Raw genomic sequence first — 20,349 nt, 5'->3', positions numbered from 1 at the left:
ATTTAACGTTTGCGTTTCATTTTTTTTTTTAATTTTCTATCCGGCGATCGATAATTCATGCACAATCGATTGACGGTTCTGGAGAGCTCTCTGAAAAAGTAGGGCGCGCGACATCGAAGTTACGCGACAGTACGAAATCTAAAATCGATATTTGGCGCCCCGTGCTCGCGAATGACAATCTTCGTGTGTGTATGTGTGTCGATCGCGCATAAGCACCACTTCGGAGAGACAAACAAAGGGTCTCGATGCCGACGAAGCACGGGGGGTGTACACGATTTCCGCGACCGCGGGTTCCTTCCGTCGCGAATAATTTCACCTTTGTTCCAATGCATACGGAACTATCATTGTTAAACGTGAAAATGAATGCCGTGTACAAATAAAGTCTCGAATATTTTATCGATAACTGTAGAAAATAAAAGGAAAATTAAGATAAAAGTTTATAGACCGAGGTGTTTAATTTTTTATCTTTCTCCCAGAAGGATATAAAATCGAATATAGTCCAGAACGTTTTGTATAATTTGTGTTGACATCACAGAAATTTCAATTTTGTTAAATTTCAAAGGTAGAGAGAAGCATTAGAAAAATTTATGGGATTAGTTTTCTAATATTTTTTAAAAACCAAGGCTAACGATGGCGTTACATTCCTTTTTCACCGCAGGAAATATCGGCGTGTATGTACCATTTTTTGCAATAAACGAATGATAAATCATCATTCTGTGCGCGTGCGTCCTTGATGCTAAACAAACTCCCGCGTTTTCACGCGAACGCATCGGAACGGAATCGGCATGTTATACCTGGCGATATGTAGGTCAACGGCTGTATAATTTGCGGTGCAGGTTGCATGATTAAGTGAATAGTAGATGTACCACTAGCCTCGAGCCGAGACAGAAAGAGAGAGAAAGAGCGAGAGGGGGGGGGGGTGAGAGAGAAAGGGAGAGAACATGCAGAGGGTTGTTTGACGAAAAGGGACAGCTGAGCGATATATACATCACCTTGACTGCTTTAAAAACATGACCGACTTGTAGCATTACGTGATCGATTTATTTATACTGGGGGGAGGGGGAGGGGGACCAGCGTTCCTCCAGAGGCCGACCATCCGAAGATTAATCCCCGCGCAATCTACGGATCTATGCGGATTTATTGGCGCCGACGTCGACGACGGATGGCGGGAGGAAATCGACGATGTGCACAGTGTGCTCTATCGCTGCTCTTATGCAACGCACTGATGTGCATATGCTGAGGGTCGCGTCGTGGTGGTCGACACGCGGGGTGCACGACACGGGGCGCAGGCACAGTGCAAACTGACGGCGTGCAAACTTACGATATGAAGGGGTCGAAGGGGGGAGGGGGCGGGGGATGAGCGGCCAGTAGTTATGCACGGTAGTGAATACCGGCGATCCAGGTCAAAGTTGTTCTCATCATGCCTGTAAACTATAAAGCTGATCGGCTAATGCGACTCCGTGTCCTTTCGTCACCCTTTTTATGCCACGAATGACCCGCTTAAAAATCCGACTGGTAAACAGAGTAGCCTTCGCGCGCGCTTTCAATTTTTTATTTTCCCTGATTCGGCGCGAATAGATATGAATCGATGGGCGGGACAAGTGATATAAGGCCTTTTTTCTTTTGTCATTAAAGAAAATGAGTTTGCGAAAGTACTATTGCTACAAAACGTTATTTAAAATTAACTGAAGATAGTTGAAGTGACTCTTTTGAATTAAACATCGCTCGACAGACTATACAAGATTGTCATAAAGCACTTTCAGCTTTTTTTTTCATATATATCTTTCTAGTGTATGTGTATGTAATATCCTTTAAAAGTTTCATAACGTACGATTAAAGCTATATTTTGCGTTGTGAATTAGTTATACTTAATAATGAAAATACATTAAGATTACATTCGATCTTTAATTAACGTTTGATCACGCGATCGATCTCAAGAAATGGATGGGATGCGCAACAATACCTGTTCTGCAGTTTTTTGTTTCTTTTTTGCGTCACACTGTTTTCGTAATACGCCAACTTTATGTATATAAACCTGTACTGGTCTGATCTGAATTGCAGCGCGCGTATATTGAGGTAGGTAGGGGCTTCCGGTACTTTCGAACTATCGATTACTGAAAAGTATACGTACCGAGTAGCCGAGCCGCAATACGCTGCGAAGTTCGAGATATAATGAACTTGGCGAACTTTCGATATTCCGCATAGCCTCGAAAGGTCGCAGCTACTTATAGCTGTCGAACAGCTTCGTGAAGCCTTCGAGTTCTCGAATATTTGGAGAAAGGGTCCCCGCACAGTCAGCAAATATACATAGCCATTAACGAGATCTACGTGTCTGCGGCGAGAGGTGTCAAGTCCGATCTTGTGCATGAGGCATAAAAGATCGGCAGGGTGGTAGTCGCCGTGGAAGGTGAAATTAGGTCGCTCCTTTTCTACGTTCTTTTCAAGCCTTCGCCTATGAATCGTTTCTGCGAGCTACTTGCTCTTATGCGAACAGCATTCGTTCTCTTTTCCCTCCGAAGCTTTGAAGTTCCTGTGTATTGAAGATCCTGTGAGAATCCCATCCCTCAGCGAGCGCGAGATCCGCTTCTCGGATTATGGCTTTTCCTTTCTCTCTTTTCCTCTCTCTCTCTCTCTTTCTCTCCCTCCCTCTTGATATAATTTTTCTCGGATATTAGAGATTTTTCGCACAAAGTTATTAACGTACGTTGTAAATTTAAATCAGGATAATGATGCAAATATTATCAGGATACTCCAAGTACGAAGAAACGTTTTAGTTGTCATTGTCAGATGGGAAAGTATGCTTGCGTGTTTATGTGAATCTAAAAACAGGTATACACGGCTAAAATTTTCTAGTAAAAATTACTATGCTAAATAATCATTAGGGAAATAATTATGTAAATTTTTACTGTGGTTTTCATCAAATTACCATAGTCTTCACACTAGTTGGTATAATTCTCTGAAATTTCTTCTTATTGTCCGTAGCTACCATTGTACATAGTTTTTTACTACAAAATTTTAATTTTTACTACAAAATTTTCTCCGTATAAGAATTCTCTGTCTGAATTTATTAGAAATGAAATACCACGCCACTGCTGAATAAAATCTTTGAACAGAGAGCCGCATACATAGGCAGCAATCTCGCGCCGACCTAAGAAACGTTAATTTGCATAAAGGTCGTCACGCTGGATGGCGAAGTTAAGGGTGTTCATTCAAGCCTTCGCCGCGCCCAACTCAATGGAGAACGGTGGTACGTACGACCGTGTGTGCCACACCCTTGCAAATAGGCAATCGTTCGTTCGGGAATGACGCAGACCTATCGCGATTAGGTAGGATCAGGAATGGGAAAAGGTCGCGTGATAGGTGTCGATCGACGGACAGATGGAAGAAAGGAAGAGGGGGGGTGGGGAGCGGCGCACGATCAATGGCTGGGTGAATAAAAACAGTCCGATTATGGGAGATCGACCGGGTGCCGTCACTACGCTACTAACATCCGGGATTTAGACTGGCGACGTGTATGCAATTTCAAGTGCGGCCGCTATTAACGGGACGTGAATGGCGGGGCGAAGCGTTCGCGGCCGGGGGCCGATCGAAGGAATTTCATTTTTAAGCAAGCCACCACCGCCAAATTTGCGTGTTACGATATAATTAAGGAATAATATTTGCAGGTTACAGCGATCTCCGTCATTAATCAAGGCGGAACAGCAAGAAATAATGTAGGTAAAATTTTCTAATTTCGTGATTGGCCCTAAAAGCACCCGAGTTTAGGGAGCTTGACTCTAGTACTAATTAGGATCGATCGCAAGAAGACGAGAAGACGACGCGAGAGGACGGACGGCCGTAATCGACAAAAGTTGTTCAAGAAGTAACAGCCGGTAGAAAACTCCAATACTCGTTCTACGCTTTATAGAACTCCTGGGATTCGTCCTGGAAATGGGGAACATTATGAGATCCACAATAGCGCTTCCGCAAAACCAAGAGTCTTTCTCTGGAAAATTCGCGTGATACGTGCAGATTTACCGCTCGTAACGCACATGATACTAGCCATGAAGACTGACAAGAAACGCGGGAAAGATACAGGAAACAAGCGTACGTGGTTGTCGTGAATAGAGATTAGGGTTTTAGTGACCGTAAACTAGGTAGCTTCGTACATTAAATAAAATATTGAAACGCAATCTTTATTATCAGCATGTCGGTAATGCCTGTATAACCGAACGCAAAATAAAATTAATATGTATTAATTAGCAATGTTTTATTTAAAATGTTAAATATTTACATATTAGCTAATTGTTTATTTAAAAATATAGAATGTAATAGAAAAATAATTTTATTAAAATTTTTTTTTTGTTATTCGTTACTTTATTCTTACATGGAAACTAATTTTTTGCCTCTAAAAGTGAAAGATTTAGAAAGACCTCTACAGTAAAGAGTTATAATCAAATATTGAAGTGTTAAACGGACATTTTCCATTTTATGAAACGTATCGCTTAAAAGCTTGATAAATATTTCTGAACAACATTACTTATACGAGCCTTTTGACAGTTGAAGGCCTGCGGCTTATCCTTTATCCCTCTCTTCACCTCCCTCGCCCCAGAGGAACTTTTTACATCATTCTAAAGCGGCTTTTTCTTCGTACTTGAGCTCCTCGATTTAACCATTTATTGTTTCGTACATTAAAATACACTCTTGAAAGAAGAACCTAAGAATCAAAATTAAAAATTATTAACTCGGAATTTAAAGTTAAATTAAACATGCAATTTTTCTGTAATAATGAATTACTCTTTAGGAAAGAAATTAAATTTCGTTTCCACGTAGATTTGCATCTGTATCCAATGAAAGAACGATTTGAAATCAAAACAAAATGAAATTCGAGCGGAAGGTCAGTTTAGGTACTACACCCTCGGGCTTCATGCTGCCAAAGAATCCCCAAGACGTTTTACTGCTTTTCCCGAGAAACTTCTACAGTAGTTACGAACCTGCTGTGCGCGTCAGAAAATTTTCCAGTGGCTATGACGTAAAGAAGATGAAAGACGTGTGGAATGTCGGGCAAGAAACAGTTGCTCTCCAGAAACGGGATAGCTTTTATAAAACCTCATATATATCACTTTTATTATTCTAAATGTAACATGTTTTGCTGCTTTTACAAAATCAGGACTTGTACATCGTACGTGTATAACATTCTCGTTGCGGCAAGTAGCAACCCGTCGACGGGCTTTTTTTCGAAGCTTCTCTAGGGAAACGCGATTGACTATGCGGCAGTTTATACGCGACGACGACGAATCATCAAGTAACTGTGCTCATTTTACATAAACGAAATCAAAATTTAGCAACGATATATTTAATATTAATAGAATTTTTTGTCATTTAGAGCGATGTCTAGCAACTCGGCGACCGATTTATATTTACTAAATATTTAACTAACTAATAAATACACGAATTAAATAAATTAAAAAATGTTAATAAATATAATAAAATTACAATTTCTAATGTTTTTTTTTGTATTTATGAACATTTATATAAATAACACAGCCTATCTTTAAAATATATTAACTTCCTCAATTTTTTTAATTTTTAAATAAGAGGCTGATTTAAATAAGTTGACATATTGTTTAGAAAATAACTTTTTTCCGAGACATTTGGAAAATAGGTGTGTATATCATCATAAAACTAAGTTGTGATAAGAAGAAAAATAAAAAAACTTGATGTGCGATTGATAAGTTCTGTCGATGAAAACGTACGTTTCTGATGTAATCGAAGAGCAGGTGTTCCGATACGCGAAGATTTTTCGATGGCGCGAAATATGTCGGTGACACCTGTCCAATCGCTATCTGCGGGCGAGATTTTCAGGAAAGTTTCGGTGAGAGAGGAAATGATATCTCGTCGAATGTGGAATGATCGATGCGAGGCGGGTCACCAGAAGCATACATCGCTGTTATTGAGCCATCTAACCGCGTTGTGTGCTATCGCCCGGGCAAACACATCGACACGCGCCGACAGGAAACAATATCGCGCTCTAAAAACATTAATACCGAATATTACGTTTCGTTCAATTGCGAACGAGCGTAAAGAACTTTTATGAGCGGCCTTACTAAATTAGTTGAACATTTTAATCGTACGGCGGCGTATAATTTGCAAATTATCGCGCGAGAAATTTTGCATTTATCTTGGTCTGCGACTTTTTACTTTTTACATTTCCAATTTGCCGTCTCTTGATCCTTCAACTTCTAGGAGCTCTTTTATGATTTCTTCGAGATAGAGTTTTGAATGTACGTGAACAGGTGGAGGAACAATCCAATTATACTTTCATTAATTGATAATTTGTTTACTAAGGGAGGAAGGAGTAGTATTATTGATTCTGAAGTAATTCCATCACTCTCGTAACTGAGCTTAATTACTAATTAATCATTACCAGTGACATAATTTGCTGGCAATTAAAAAAATTAGGAATAGAAATTGAGATTCCAATTACAGGTATTGTACGGGGAAATTCCAAGTAGAGAGAGAGAGAGACAGAGAGAAAAGGAGGGAGGTGAATATTGAAAACTCTCAACAAGACGGGATGATTCGCGAGGCTTAATGACAAAGCAGGAGAGCCTTATCGTTTCTAAGATTGTTCATTCGTCGGAATTGCCTCCGACTTCTATAATCTAGGTTAGTCTACAATTAAGGTCAGACCGACAAGGAGAAATCCGCGACGAGAAAGGACGGTAAAACAGATTGCATTCGCGAAGGGCGTCATGCATTCAACCGCCCCGATGGGGCGATTTGCACCCCGAGTCGATCTCGAAACTCGGACGCGGAACTTGCCAGACATCTGCTATTAATATGCATGTGTTTCATTAGGGATAAGTAATTGCGTCTTAATTCATTTCCAGCAGCGGACTTTAGACGGTAAATCAGAAGAGACGGACGAGGTTTCCTCACGATTCGGATCACTTGTGTGTCGTGAATTTCGTACCGTGCCTTCTTTTTTTTTTCTTCTCCTACTTGAGACTTTTTAATTAGGGGAATGAAAGTTCTCGGTTCCGATTCCGTTGTGCACGTGCTATTAGGGTGTGAGTCTGAAAGGCATCGCGCATCCATTTTCGTCGTTCGTCACGTGATGACTGCCAAATGATTACCGATCGGATTGCTACCGCGCACATACATGAACACACACCTTACAAACGGCCTCGGTAGAAATGTCGATTTTCAAATACGATTTTTCCCGACATATAGCCCCTACGCATATATGTGTATAATAATAAAGTATCTCACAATCGATTAAACTCAACAGTACTATGATTAGTAGAAACGAACCCTCTGCGATTTAGACCAGCTAAATGCCAACATCGGGCGGCTATTTAACGTCCTTAATTAAGTCACGAGTGATACACCATACACGCGCATCGTATCTTTATTCGCGAGCTTCCATTCAACGAATTCGAATTCTTTGATTAGCCTAAAGCTCGTCTAGTTTATATTGCGCACACTTATTCGCGTATATGTGTACGTGTGTGTGTGTGTATGAATATGAGTCGGTGCGTATCTGTGTCTCTCTTTGCGAATGTGTGTGTGTGTGTGTGTGTGTGTGTGTGTGTGTGTGTGTGTGTGTGTGTGTGTGTGTGTGTGTGTGTCAACCATTTGTGTTTCAAATTTAAAACGCTACTAATTACAAGTATATAATTCATTAGCTCTGTAAGTTTTTTCCTACCACGTGACACATCCGGTGTCTCGGACGCACTCGAAAGTCCGTCGATCGTGCCAGACGAAGAACGATCCGTTGATCGTCGACGATTGCCTCGACACGCGATACAACAGTATTGACATTGTGCGGCAATGGCTCGTCCTCTCCTGATTTCGTGCGGCGTCAAGACGCAAGCATCGCGTGTCGTGCACGAGGGAAGAAGTATTCTTCACCAGCGACCTTGACGACCGTCCGGGTCGCTCGCGAAGTCAACGTACAAAATCCTTAACGAAGTTTCGGCTCATTAATTTTCTTAGACATTTCTAGGACAACGATCATTATAATTCCTATTGAGATGCGTTTTCCCCTTCCCGCTCCCTTCTTTCCCCGCTCGCCTCTCTTTGCTATCAGTAGTACTTCTTCTTTCTTGGTTCGTTAAAGCTCGTGACCCTATTAATGCCGCCTTTCTCTCGCGATTGGTCAGAGCACTCTCGCAGCATCAGTATGCAGGTTGTCTCCGAAAAGTGCCGATTGAACGTGCATTAATGATAAACGTGCTCTTGCAATCTCTTGCGTAGGTCAGCTTGATTAAATGCAAGGCACAGACTTGTCCTCGATCTGCATAAATTTGCAGATACTGAGCTGGGCGTTTTTTTTTTCTGAGACAACCGATGTAATATGAAGAAAATTGCCGTGACACACGATTCAAGATTCCACTTAACATGTACATTTATTTTTATGAATCGCAGTTCAGTTTGATTTTAAGGGTCTTTGATTAGCCGTGTACCTTTTGATTAAAGTTTTGCAAGTCTCTGGCAGTGCCCATATAATTAATTAAACGCACCGTCTCTCGGGGAGGGGCACGCGCCAACGCTTAAAAGTTCGTTCCAACTAATTTCCGATCGGACATCAATTAATTAATTAAGTAAACGCGTGCCCCCGTCACTTTACCGAGTGACTGGAATCTATCTATATTTTTTTTAACTAGTTTTCCTCTACATAGAACGCGTATGTCGAGAGAGAGAGAGAGAAAGAGAAAGAGAGAGAGGGAGAGAGAGAGACAGCATCCGCTTCATATTTTTCATCCGTATTATTCACGTCGCATCATTGTCCACGAGAGTGGCTTTTGAATCCCCACGAATTGTTTCACTTCCGTGTGACAGACAACGGTGGAATTTTGTAATTTTCAAAGAACGAAGAATTTTGATTAAAACAAATGCAACCGCGGGTAAAACGTGAGATAACGGAACGCGACATAATTATATTGCTAATGCTATTCTGTAATGTAAAGTTAAATAAACTAGCGTATAAATATTTTAGTATATTTTAGTATAGCATTTCCACATGCATAATAGTAACGCTGTTATTAATATAATGTAGGTAATATAATTTTATTGGAATGAAATGTAGGTCGTTTATAATTGCACCCCCGTCCGTACTAATCACGTCACGATTAGCGTAATGTATCCGTAACACAAAAATACACATATAATTCCACGGCATCGAAATCCAGCCGGAGATTACCGCGTGCGTGGGTTCACAGCGCAATACTAGTTTTTTTTTTTTCATTTGTATTTTTATCGCTCGTACCGTATCATGACTTGTTTATACTGTTCCGCAGCTGTATTGCGTTTTAAAAAGGTACACGCGGGTACATCGTACAACAGCAGTGGCGAGCGGGATGTATTTGCATTAATGTATTGCCGCGCGCGCGTCGACGAGCGTGCAACAGATGGCACCGATTAAAAAACAAGTTATCGATTACCGTTCTTTTTTCCTCTTCCCTCCCCTCCCTCCGTCTGTCACACGGGCGTTCGTTCGCCGTGACGATTATTTTCGCATTTCGCTTTCTTTCGCAACGCCACCAGCCCTTGACAGGCCCGTTTTCGAGCGCCATTGTGCCGCCCGTGCGACACATCAGACGTCGTCGTCGTGACACAATGCCGTGCGAAAGTGCAGCGGTTTTGCAACGAAAACGAATGCACTTTACGATGAGTGCACGCGTCCGTGTAACGTTCCGCTGCTGTCGTTAATTGATTTCTCTCTCTCTCTCTCTCTCTCTCTCTCTCTCTCTCTCTCTCTCTCTCTCTCTCTCTCTCTCTCTCTCTCTCTCTCTCTCTCTTCTCCCTCTCTCTCCCTCTCTTCCTCACGCGACACAAACATCCGATTGCCCCAGATTCTCGCTCAAGATACGTGATTCGTGAAAACGAGCCATCTGAAGCGTTTGCTGCATCATCTGCGATCAGATATTTTCTGTCTCGTCTACAATGAATCGTTAGTCATTGGTCGTAAAAAATCTAGCCAATCACAATTGATCTTAAAGAAGAATGAGCGAACATGATTGGTTAAATTTTTTACGACCAACGACTAACGACTCATTGTAGACGAAGCTTTCGGAAGGGTCGCGACTGCAAAATAACGTTGTTAAAGCGTGATGTGAAGCGAATCAAAGTGCGGCGCTATCTCGCTTCGATTAATAAATGGGTATGACTAATAATTGAGCTGGCAAGCGAAATGGCACAAGTCATGGAAATCGAAAGTCAAAATAAAGTACACACTTTCATGCACAACTATTTTAATATATGCATTTTACGCTCTTTTCGCATGAGACGTGCTGCAATTGAAAAGCGAATTCAGCGAATTAGTACGTAAATAGTAACGAAATTCTTTTCTCTTTTAAAAGATGAGAATTTTGTTTTTGCACTATTTATTCCGTTTAACAGCTCGACTGAACAGCGACAAAAGACAGAGGAAGAAAACGAGTGTTGGCCCTCGCGATTCCTGAAAGTCTCACACACGGTGAATGTTCGTAGCTTCTTTCTATACCTTCAAATCCATATAACAATAAAGACTGCAATAAAGAGTAGAAAGATTTATATCAATCGCGTGGAATATTTTGCAGCGGTTGAATTGGGTCTTCGCCGATACGAGAGACTCTAATTACAATTCTCACGTGGATTTGCTAAAGATCCCTTGCGCGATTTATTTAGAATTTCCAATTTATTGTTTGGGCGAGTGAATTCGGCGAGTAATTTTTACGAACGTGAGTTTCGAAGGTGCAACTTTCGATCGTCGAGTTTCGTTGCTTCACGTCGATCGCTGCGGTATTTGTGCTATCTAGTGTACGCGACAGCGTAATGCAGCGTTCGATCTTCCGGTTCCGCATAATTTCACCGTGCCACGGTGCATGCCTGCCGACAACTTGTGTCATAAATTTTGCATTCCGCCGATAATTAAGCACAGACACTGGCATGACTCAGCTAGAAATCTAAAATCCGCGAGTCCGATATTATCTAGCGTGACACGCGTCATAAGAAGGTTAATTATATTTTTCGTCCAACGCAGATTTTTTTTTTTAATTACTAAACTGTATGGAGAATAAAATTGAATAACGCTGCATTGTAGTGCGAATCGATTTTACAAAGTAACACGTTGCGCGTGAAAATTCACATCGCGATTAAAAAGCCCGGCATTACATCCGGGCAGCCATCCAGTCGAAACCGCGGAGCTTACACAAATTATTTTTTGACTTAAGAAGATGGTACCGCGCACGTGGCCGTGTGCAATCGTGCAAATTCCAAGCGAGCGCGAATCTCGCGTTGCATGCCGCGGCGAATTTCAGTGACTCCAAAAACCGCTTGCCTCTGCTAAGCAGAAAGAAGCACGCGAGCGATCACGAAACTTCTCGTATAAATATCAGTGGGGGGTGGAAAAAAAAAAACGAAATGCCACGGTGTGGCATGAGCGCTCGATTATCGCTCCGAAATATATCCGAGACGCTTTCGCTTATCGTAACGCGAATAATTTTGTCTACACTTTAAATTGGCCTTAAATTGCCCTCAGTTTGTGCTTATAGATTTTCAACGGTCGGTACGGTTTCTAATGATTAAAAATTGTAAAACATTCGACACGTAAGATTTGAATCGTACACATCAATATATTGGCAAATTTATCGATCATCTGTGAACGCTGAGAAATCATAATAAATAACTGAATAAACGCTGAATAAATTGTCGAAATTATTATCAACGTTAAACAAAAGGATTAAAAAATGGGTAGAGAAACCTATGCAATATAAATTGCACCGTTGCAAGTAAAATTGTGAAATAAAATCAGTTTCCCAGGAGTCGCGTGGAGGACGTAGAGCAATATTAATCACGTAGACATTCCGAAATAATTAAATTCGGCGATGGCAATTGTGCTCGCGCGTTTCCCCACGGACACTTGGTAATTTATTAGGAAATCGTTGCACTTGATTTTGCCTGTAAATACACGCCGGCTAATACGCGCACGCGCGAGCAAATAATTACCGTTCGAAAAATCAGAATCCGACAGTGATGAACGCGGCCCGCGGATCTTCTTGGTTTTCGCTTCAACTCGGGTAGCGGATATGGATATTTTACCCGAGATGAATGCGCGGCCGCGCGTACAATGTAATGCTTAGCTCGGCGCGCGCGAGATGCATCTGCTGCTCCTCGTACATTAATCACCGTCGACCCGGCGCGGCGCGCGGCCTCCATTAGGCGACGTACCCCCGTACAAATGAACTGCCGCCGAGTGTGTAGCAGACGTTAGCTACCCGAGAAATTGATATCATTTATCGAGAGCCAGTTCCGCGGGCCGCGAAACGGAAGGCGTGCAAAGCCCGATATTCGCCGGGAAGCCGCACGGGCGCTTGCTTCTTTTTTTTTTTCAGAGAGCGGCAGGAGGAAGGGAAGCCATAAATACGAGAGCGTAATTTGCATCGAAATCTGACAATGGCCGGAGCAAATTTGTCACCGTTAATATTCGCGGACCGCCGCGCGTGCGTCCTTCGTTGAATTGTCGCTCTCGCCGCACTTGTTTCATTAGCGGTCACCTCGCGCATGAATTTACATGTAAATTAAGACACGGAACTCTCGCCCCCACCACCGTCGCCGGAGAGTATCCGATTTTTCTATGAAAAATGCAGTTGCCGTGCAGTTTCTTTGCGTGAGTATCCGTGGGGAGGCTTCTCTCCGCGCGGCTCAAGAGATCGAAATCTGCGCGCGCGATATAGAAACGTTGTTGAGTCGCGCTGCAAAACGCGTTATCGATCTCTCCTCCGGGGAAGTTCCTAAACGTACGAGCGTTTGTTTTCCAGAGCACAAAACAAAGCGACCCCTGAAAAGTATCTGCGAATTGTAGGTCGGGGATGTTACGGGAAATTTTATATCACGCGCGATAAATGAAATGAGATAAGACGTCGATGTCTTTGATAGCTCCGGTCGATGCTTTTTTTATCTCTGCTACTGTCTCTTCAACTCGATACACCGGGAAAACGAGGATGCCTATCTCGCTCTCGTAAAGTCGATTTCCCCTTTTTCCCCTTTCGTCTCCTCTTTCTCTCTCTCTCTCTCTCTCTCTCTCTCTCTCTCTCTCTCTCTCTCTCTCTCTCTCTCTCTCTCTCTCTCTCTCTTTCCGTTTCCTCATTTTCTCAAGAATAACGATTTTCTAGTGGCAGTAAAATAAATTGGCTGTCGTGAAGCCTACAATTGCTCCTGTCCATTTCCCAGATAGATTTCAGATAAGTCTATTTATTTTCTAGCCACACTAAACCGAGATTTTTTGCGAAACTTGCTTCTCATGTGTGTGTAAGAAAAAAGGGAAATTTATTAGGCGTGACAAAACTGCAGAAGTCAAAGAAAAGAAGGAAATATTTTTCTTTAAATAAAGAGAGGGCGTGTATTCTTCAGATGTTTGTTACTGCACGAGAAAGGATTAATTATGTAATGAAACGTTGTTAATAAAAAGATATAATTTATTCTTTTAGAGAGAGATTCCTTATTATCTCCGTGAAAGATATACATTAACAATATTACATATGACGTTGTACGAATAATAGAAATCAATATAATTAAATGAAATGAAGAAATTGAAATGTACAAAGAATATACATAATTAATAGAAATAAAGGGAAGATAATGCCGTACGCGCGATAACGTTTATTATTTATTAATTTGTAAATATATTAAAGTGTAAGCGCTCGGTTTTAGTATGCCCGATATTTTTGTAGCTAATCGTGACTGCGGTACTGAAATTCGAGAGGGCTCGCACGTGATCGCTCGGTTAATTTTACGGACGTAGACTTTTCCAGCCACGTGCGCAACCAATTGGGACGCATTCACCTCGCTATACGTGGCAGGAAACTTTCGACAAACGCAGCTAAGTACGTACCAATCGAGTACGTTGCGTTCACGCTCATTCGGCTCATTTCCAAAATTTCACGCCGCTGCGTAACAGCGACGGCAATTTTATTTGCGGCGGCGCATGAATTCTTATTTGCCAGGAACGTATTTGCGGAGCATTATACGCTTTATCGTTTCATAAATTTCCATGATGTTTGCACTCTATACCCCGGGCGGGCTGGCAAATATTGATTGCCGAATTGAAATTCTGCATATAGCGCCGGGAGAATTCAAAGCGCTCAGTACCATCAAACGGGAACTAATTAGTGCGCACGTCGTAGGCCAACAGTGATCGTTTACAGTATCAAGATTAGAAGTTGCGGAATATGTTTTTAAGAGAAACGCGATTGCCTCTTCCCTTTCGAGTTAAATGGGCAGTTGTGATTACCGTATCTTGTCTCATAGCACTGTTCGAGTTCCAATTGTTAGGAGAGTACTTTACCCCTGTCACATTTATTGTATATATATAAAAAAAAATAATCTCCGAGAGAGAGGGACTCGCACTCCCCTCCGCTGCTTAAGAAGGCATCTTCCATGATGTCACGCGAAAAAAAAAAATATTTCCAGAACGTTATTAATAGTTACAAAACGTCATTCAACACGTAACACCGTAATACATAACATCGTAACATTTTAGCGCCAGATTATTCTTGTCCCGTACACGCTAATCAATTTGTACGTACCTTTCCTTAGATCACGCGATACGCACACCACACACACACACACACACGTTTTCCGTCGCGCGTGCTTATCATAATCACATACATCAAATCGCGCCGCTCAATTACCACTCGGGTTCGCGTAGTCGCCGGTAATTACTAACTGCGAATCGTCCTTGTACCAATTAACCACGCGATAACCGCGTGATTAACATCGTAGTAATCGGGTAGCAACTACTGGCAGGGATCTCTCTACTCTTTATACTCGGCGGACGAGTTCCTCTCGAGAGGATCGAAGGATCATTTCCTCGCTCCTTCGTGTGTTCGTTCGTGTGTCTGTGTGCGCCTGTATGCGTGTGTATGCGTGTAAACGCGAATGTTCGTTTGTACACGTGTGTGGTGGTCGTGTGGTGGTACCGAAGTGGTGGGGGACGGTCGGAATGAAGTGCTGCCGGAAAACATGCGGAATTCGAACGAGGGATTGCAGACCTCCCCCTCCGGAAGGGAGGTCGGAAGGACGGTCGAGGGCGGGGAGGAGTGATCAGGGCCTAGAAGTCGGACTGCGACGTGGCCAGGGCACTCTCGGCCGTCTCCTCGCGTCGTCATAAGGGCCTCGTCACCTCGCCGCACTCGCAATACGTTGAGTGTCCACGACGGTCCACGCGGTTGCTGATCGAGTGGTCGCTGCAACAGAAAGAAGTGAGCGAAGTGATTAACGCGAGATTCAGCGAGAAACGGTCAGAAGATAGATTTATCGTCACAACGATTAAGAAGCTTCTCACGTTATATAACTTTGGAAAGATTAAAGATGAAAGATTAAAGACAAGAATTCTTATTTAGATTACAATGATTAATATTACAATATAAAACATTTTTTACAATATTAATCAATATTAGTGTTAGCTGTGCACATACGTGATTAAGAGAAGAGAGAAGAAAAGAGAGAGAATAAAGTTTCTCCAAGAGGCAAGCGTCGAACAAAACATAAGTATAGATATGATATAAGTTGTATAGGTACAGAGATATCGTTTCTTATAGAAAACCTTTCTGTTTTACTCTCTCAATAAAACAGAAGGTATCGGAGAAAATTTTCTATTAAATTATAGGGAAAGTATATAACTGTTTCTACCAATAAGAAGCAGCGAGTTTAATAAGCTCTTAAAACAGTTTTAATGTCCGCGGATTGCAAGTTGATGAAATTGCAAAATTCATTTAAGTTGTATTGAATTTACACCAAGTGTATATAATTTATTTCGATGTTAATCCTTCAGGATGGAAAACTTTTATTGCATTAGATATTCGTTATTAAGGCACTTCGTTAAATCGGCCGAGATGAGAGTCTTAGAAATGCAATTTGTTGTAATGTGTGACGTCGGTGCTTCCTATTTTCTGCTTACCGTAATAAATTTATGTGGCGGGATATATCTTCTCAACGCGAGATCACTAAAAGCAAGGAGAATAATAAAAGAGCTGTTTCTTTCTTTTATATTTTAATATGTTTTCCTTAGTACCAACATCTATATCGCGTGTCGTCTTTATGAATAACAAATGGATCAATTTTAAGCGCAATGATGAAGTTGACGAAAGGCCTTTAATTTGAAATTTTGCTCTTTGCAGTTTTCTATTTGTTTTGCTTTAACAAAAAATATAATTTCAAAAAATCAGCGAAAGGAAACGCGCACGTAATGAAACGATTGAAGACAATGAAATGCACAGCGCGGAATCCGCGATTGCGCAACGACAAGCACACCGTTACAATAATCGACTTGTTCCGTCCTGTCGTTTGTATATGTGTATACGTAGAGCGATGGAATGATTTTCGCGATGCGAAAGATTCTTCCATTTGTTAAAGCAAAAATGCATTTGAATGATTTCAGAAATGCACGTTGTCGAGATGAAAGCAAGATAATTAGAATGAAATAAAATTGCGATCACGAGGGCATTTTTCAAGCCTATATTGAAGTGACCGTCACCATTTATCCTTTACGTTTGCGTGGGATACATGATTATACGATTAAATGCAACTCATATGAATGTGTATAAATCAGACATGACGTCAATATATACCGGCAATATTCGCACGACGACTCTTGCAACGTTATGCAACAATTACGCCACGTTCGTTCTTTTAGAAACATGTTGACTGCCATTACACATCTTTTCCAATGTTTTTCAGTCTTGCGGTAAAAAATTGCCATTTTTATTTTTGCTTTAGAAATTGAGATAAAATAAAATGGTTTGATATGCAAGCGTATATTATAAAACGGCAAAATACTATCTGTATGAAATTTATGTATAGACAAGATTGCTTTTTAGCATTATCGCAAAATATTCCTGCTGTGTGTGTGTGTGTGTGTGTTTGTATGAACATTATATTCTTTCTTTACGTGAGTATGTCATCAAAAGCGCTATAACTCTTTTATGATAACCATGTATCACTCGTACATAGCAAAATAATTAAAATACTAGAACAGCGAAGGACCAAGGAATGAAAACGCTGTGATATATATTACGATGCCTTATTCCTTTACGACTTCATTGAATTTTTGCCACAATGTGGCTCTCAACCCACATGAGAATTGTTACATTTTGATTCACTTTGACGTTTTCTCTTTTTGAGCATACCCTTCTGCCGCCGTTAGTTCCTACAGAAACCACTCGAATTCCGCGGATTGCCTCTTCTGATTATACGTGCCACAAAGAATGGAGAATAGCCAAACCTTGGTTACAAAAGGTTCCATTGTTGAATTGAGAGCCGCCGACATTCGCCCGTGCTCTAACAGTCAAGCTGAAGCTTAAGAATATTGCATATTCATGCGGGCTCTTCTCACACAATAGAGAATGACACTGTCATGATAAAAAATATATACCGGACATCTTGGAATTAAGTGGGCGGCTTATGATAAGGAGTTTCTCAATTAGTTTGAAATCTACGTTGCTTTAAAAAGATTACTTAGACGTTTATATTTTTACTGCGAATATGTATTTAAATGTAGAGGCAATTAAATACATAATATTATTAATTATTTAATGTTAAAGGTTGAGAAAAACTGTGACAAGGACGTATGATATTAATTTATTCAGCAATTTCTTACTAAGGATAAGTGGGTTTGAAATTAAGAAGAATACGTTGTTATAATCGAATAAGCTCGACTTAAAATATAACGCGGCAGAGGGATGGCGTTAATAAAAAGCAATAAAGCGCAGGAGAAACGCGTAAAATAATTCTTACGAAAGATTAAAACTATCTACACGGCAATGCAGACCTGACATAAAGGTTATAAGAGAAATAACGAAGATTAGCACGTCGAGTTCGCGGAAGAGCAGACCGGGATGAGAGGAGGCGGGGATGGCACAAATCGCCGTGGGTGATGAGGGAAAAAAAAGAATTCTGTACGCGATATCACCATGACCTACATCGTTCCGCTGAAAAAGAGCAGTGAATACCGAGTATACTATTGTCAGGCACAGTAGTAGTCGTAGACCGATGGTATCGGACAACGTCGCTCACGCAGTGGTTACTGCTCAATAATAGCCCGACGCGACGTTTAGGCCAGATCGTGTGCTGATCGCGATGCGGCGAGTAGTGAGTAAGCATTTTTTAATTATTTGCTATTACGTCACTTTTTCATGTTCAAATTGTTTGCGTCACTTCGTGTCGATTTACGTAAAATCGCTCCCTTGGCGTAGCTCTCCATTAGCTTCGGCTCGCGTATTTGTAATAGTACAACTACATACTATTCAAATGGAGCGTTCAGAAATGAAGAAAAATGAAACGAAAGGGTAACGGAATCGATAAGTAAAGTAAAACCGAAAACTGAGCACAACTTGTAACGATTCCTTTGACATTTGTAATAAATGGAAAAATGCACTGATCCCAGAGACTTTTGAATTAAACATTAAATACGGGGAGAATAAGAAAGCCGGATAGAAGTGATATCCAGGGGCGATAGTCTAAATCGTTCTATGACGTGACTCATACCGGTAGGAAATCGATAGCAAGTGAAGTACTTGTTACGTTTACGAGCGTGCAACAACGGGACTTCGATAAGATCATCATAAAGTTCATCATAGGCTTTAGCACCTTATTAATTCAAACTTTCATTGTAACCAATAAAGTTACAAGTCCCTGTGCGACCAGAAGTGATTTCTGCCGTCATGCTTAAACGTGACGTGGTTTAAAGTTTGATGCTGTACAAATTGAACGAGACAATTCGATAACTCTGCGGTTATGAATTAATTCTCTGTTCCATTTTCCTCATGTTTCATTTAATTTTTTCGACATTTTGCGAGGATCGTAATTTCCAAATGAAAATAACATCGAGAGATAGAGCGACCACAATAAGATGAATCGATAAAAGTTATTTGACTGCATTATTATTTTATATTAAACATCAGTTATTATTTTATATAAAATATTGTGTATCAGTTTTATATCAAAAACATTTTTGCTCAGTTATTTATTTAAATTCCATCTTTCCTCTTACTATCTCTTCAAACCTCTTTATATATGAAATATGTTTATAATTAAATTTCGTATATTCAAATTTGTTCTCCCTTATGAAAAAGTTTGTATCAACTTTTCATTTGATGAATATTATACTAATGGCACGCATATATATATATATATAATATATGTGTGTGTGTGTGTGTGTGTGTGTGTGTGTGTGTGTGTGTGTGTGTGTGTGTGTGTGTGTGTGTGTGTGTGTGTGTGTGTGTGTGTGTGTGTGTGTGTGTGTGTGTGTGTGTGTGTGTGTGTGTGTGTGTATACATATGTATAGTGCAAAGCTACTCGTGTTTCGAAATTTTTTCGCTTTTATCGAATCGTGATATTTAATGTAAAACGAACTTTAAAATACATAAAAGCTGTAGGTATGTTCAAGATAAGCGACGCCCACTTTTCACTTTGGCGTTAAAAATTTCTTCGAAAGGTAATGCCGCTTGGCCCGCAGGGTTGCATTTTAGATGCAGTTAACTTGATTTTCTCTCTCTCTCTCTCTCTCTCTCTCTCTCTCTCTCTCTCTCTCTCTCTCTCTCTCTCTCTCTCTCTCTCTCCCCTTCCTTCTCTCGCTCCCTTGCTTGCCTAGTTTCTCTTTTGCACTTGTTCATCAGTATATATTGCACCCCGACCATGAGTCTGACCTTTTCAGAATGTCAACGAATGTTACAAGGAGTTGCGTGACAGCAGAAGAGGCGACGAATACGCGCCCTTATCCACAACTCTCACGAGACGCAAAGTTATGATTACGAGCGCGGCCGCGATATGCCCAAGGGACATAAATTTTAGGGCCGCCTCGGCTAACATGCACGATTGAAGTTCGAAATTGGAGTCGCCGACTGCACGTCGGGGTTTTAATAAGGATTCTCTACTGCGCGCCGTCAGCGATCAGCAGGGGACTTCGCGGGGTATCTGAAGCTGACAAGGTCGAGGACGGTGTCACCTCGGGATATGTCAGACGACATTATACGTGCTCGCTTTTAGGCGAACTAATTCTTAACCGACGTAACGGGAGAATAGGAGTTAAGATAATTGCGCTGTTGGGTGGCACAGTGATGTTACTCAGCGGCAAGTCGTACATATTACGGAGAGAGCATTGCTCAATCATTTATCTTGATCTTTACAGCTATAAAAGAGTACCGCAATGTAAAGTAAACTGAATTTCAATAAGCCCCTTATAAATTTTTCTCAATTTCTTAAAATAAGATTTAGATATACATCAAGTAATCGTCGTTCTCAACTGATCGAGATTAATGTTCCTCTGTATTGTATTTCTGATTAAAACGTTTAAAAAATGGCAATCTAAAAAGAAGATAAATGATG

General features: G+C 41.0%; 1 protein-coding gene across 1 annotated transcript in view; it reads right to left on the bottom strand.

Annotated features, from left to right (window-relative positions):
- Positions 1–5,073: 5,073 nt before the first annotated feature.
- Positions 5,074–20,349, bottom strand: part of LOC105830209 (protein tipE) — a 40,419-nt gene continuing 25,143 nt past the window's right edge. The window contains exon 3 of the mRNA XM_012669399.3: positions 5,074–15,212. Within this exon, the coding sequence (XP_012524853.1) occupies positions 15,131–15,212 (82 nt within the window). The 3' untranslated portion in view covers positions 5,074–15,130. The remainder of the gene's footprint in view (positions 15,213–20,349) is intronic.

This window comes from Monomorium pharaonis, chromosome 4, assembly GCF_013373865.1.
Source record: "Monomorium pharaonis isolate MP-MQ-018 chromosome 4, ASM1337386v2, whole genome shotgun sequence".
Classification (NCBI taxonomy): domain Eukaryota; kingdom Metazoa; phylum Arthropoda; class Insecta; order Hymenoptera; family Formicidae; genus Monomorium; species Monomorium pharaonis.
The sequence above is the reverse complement of the archived record's forward strand: the minus strand, read 5'-3'. Positions and strand labels throughout refer to the sequence as shown.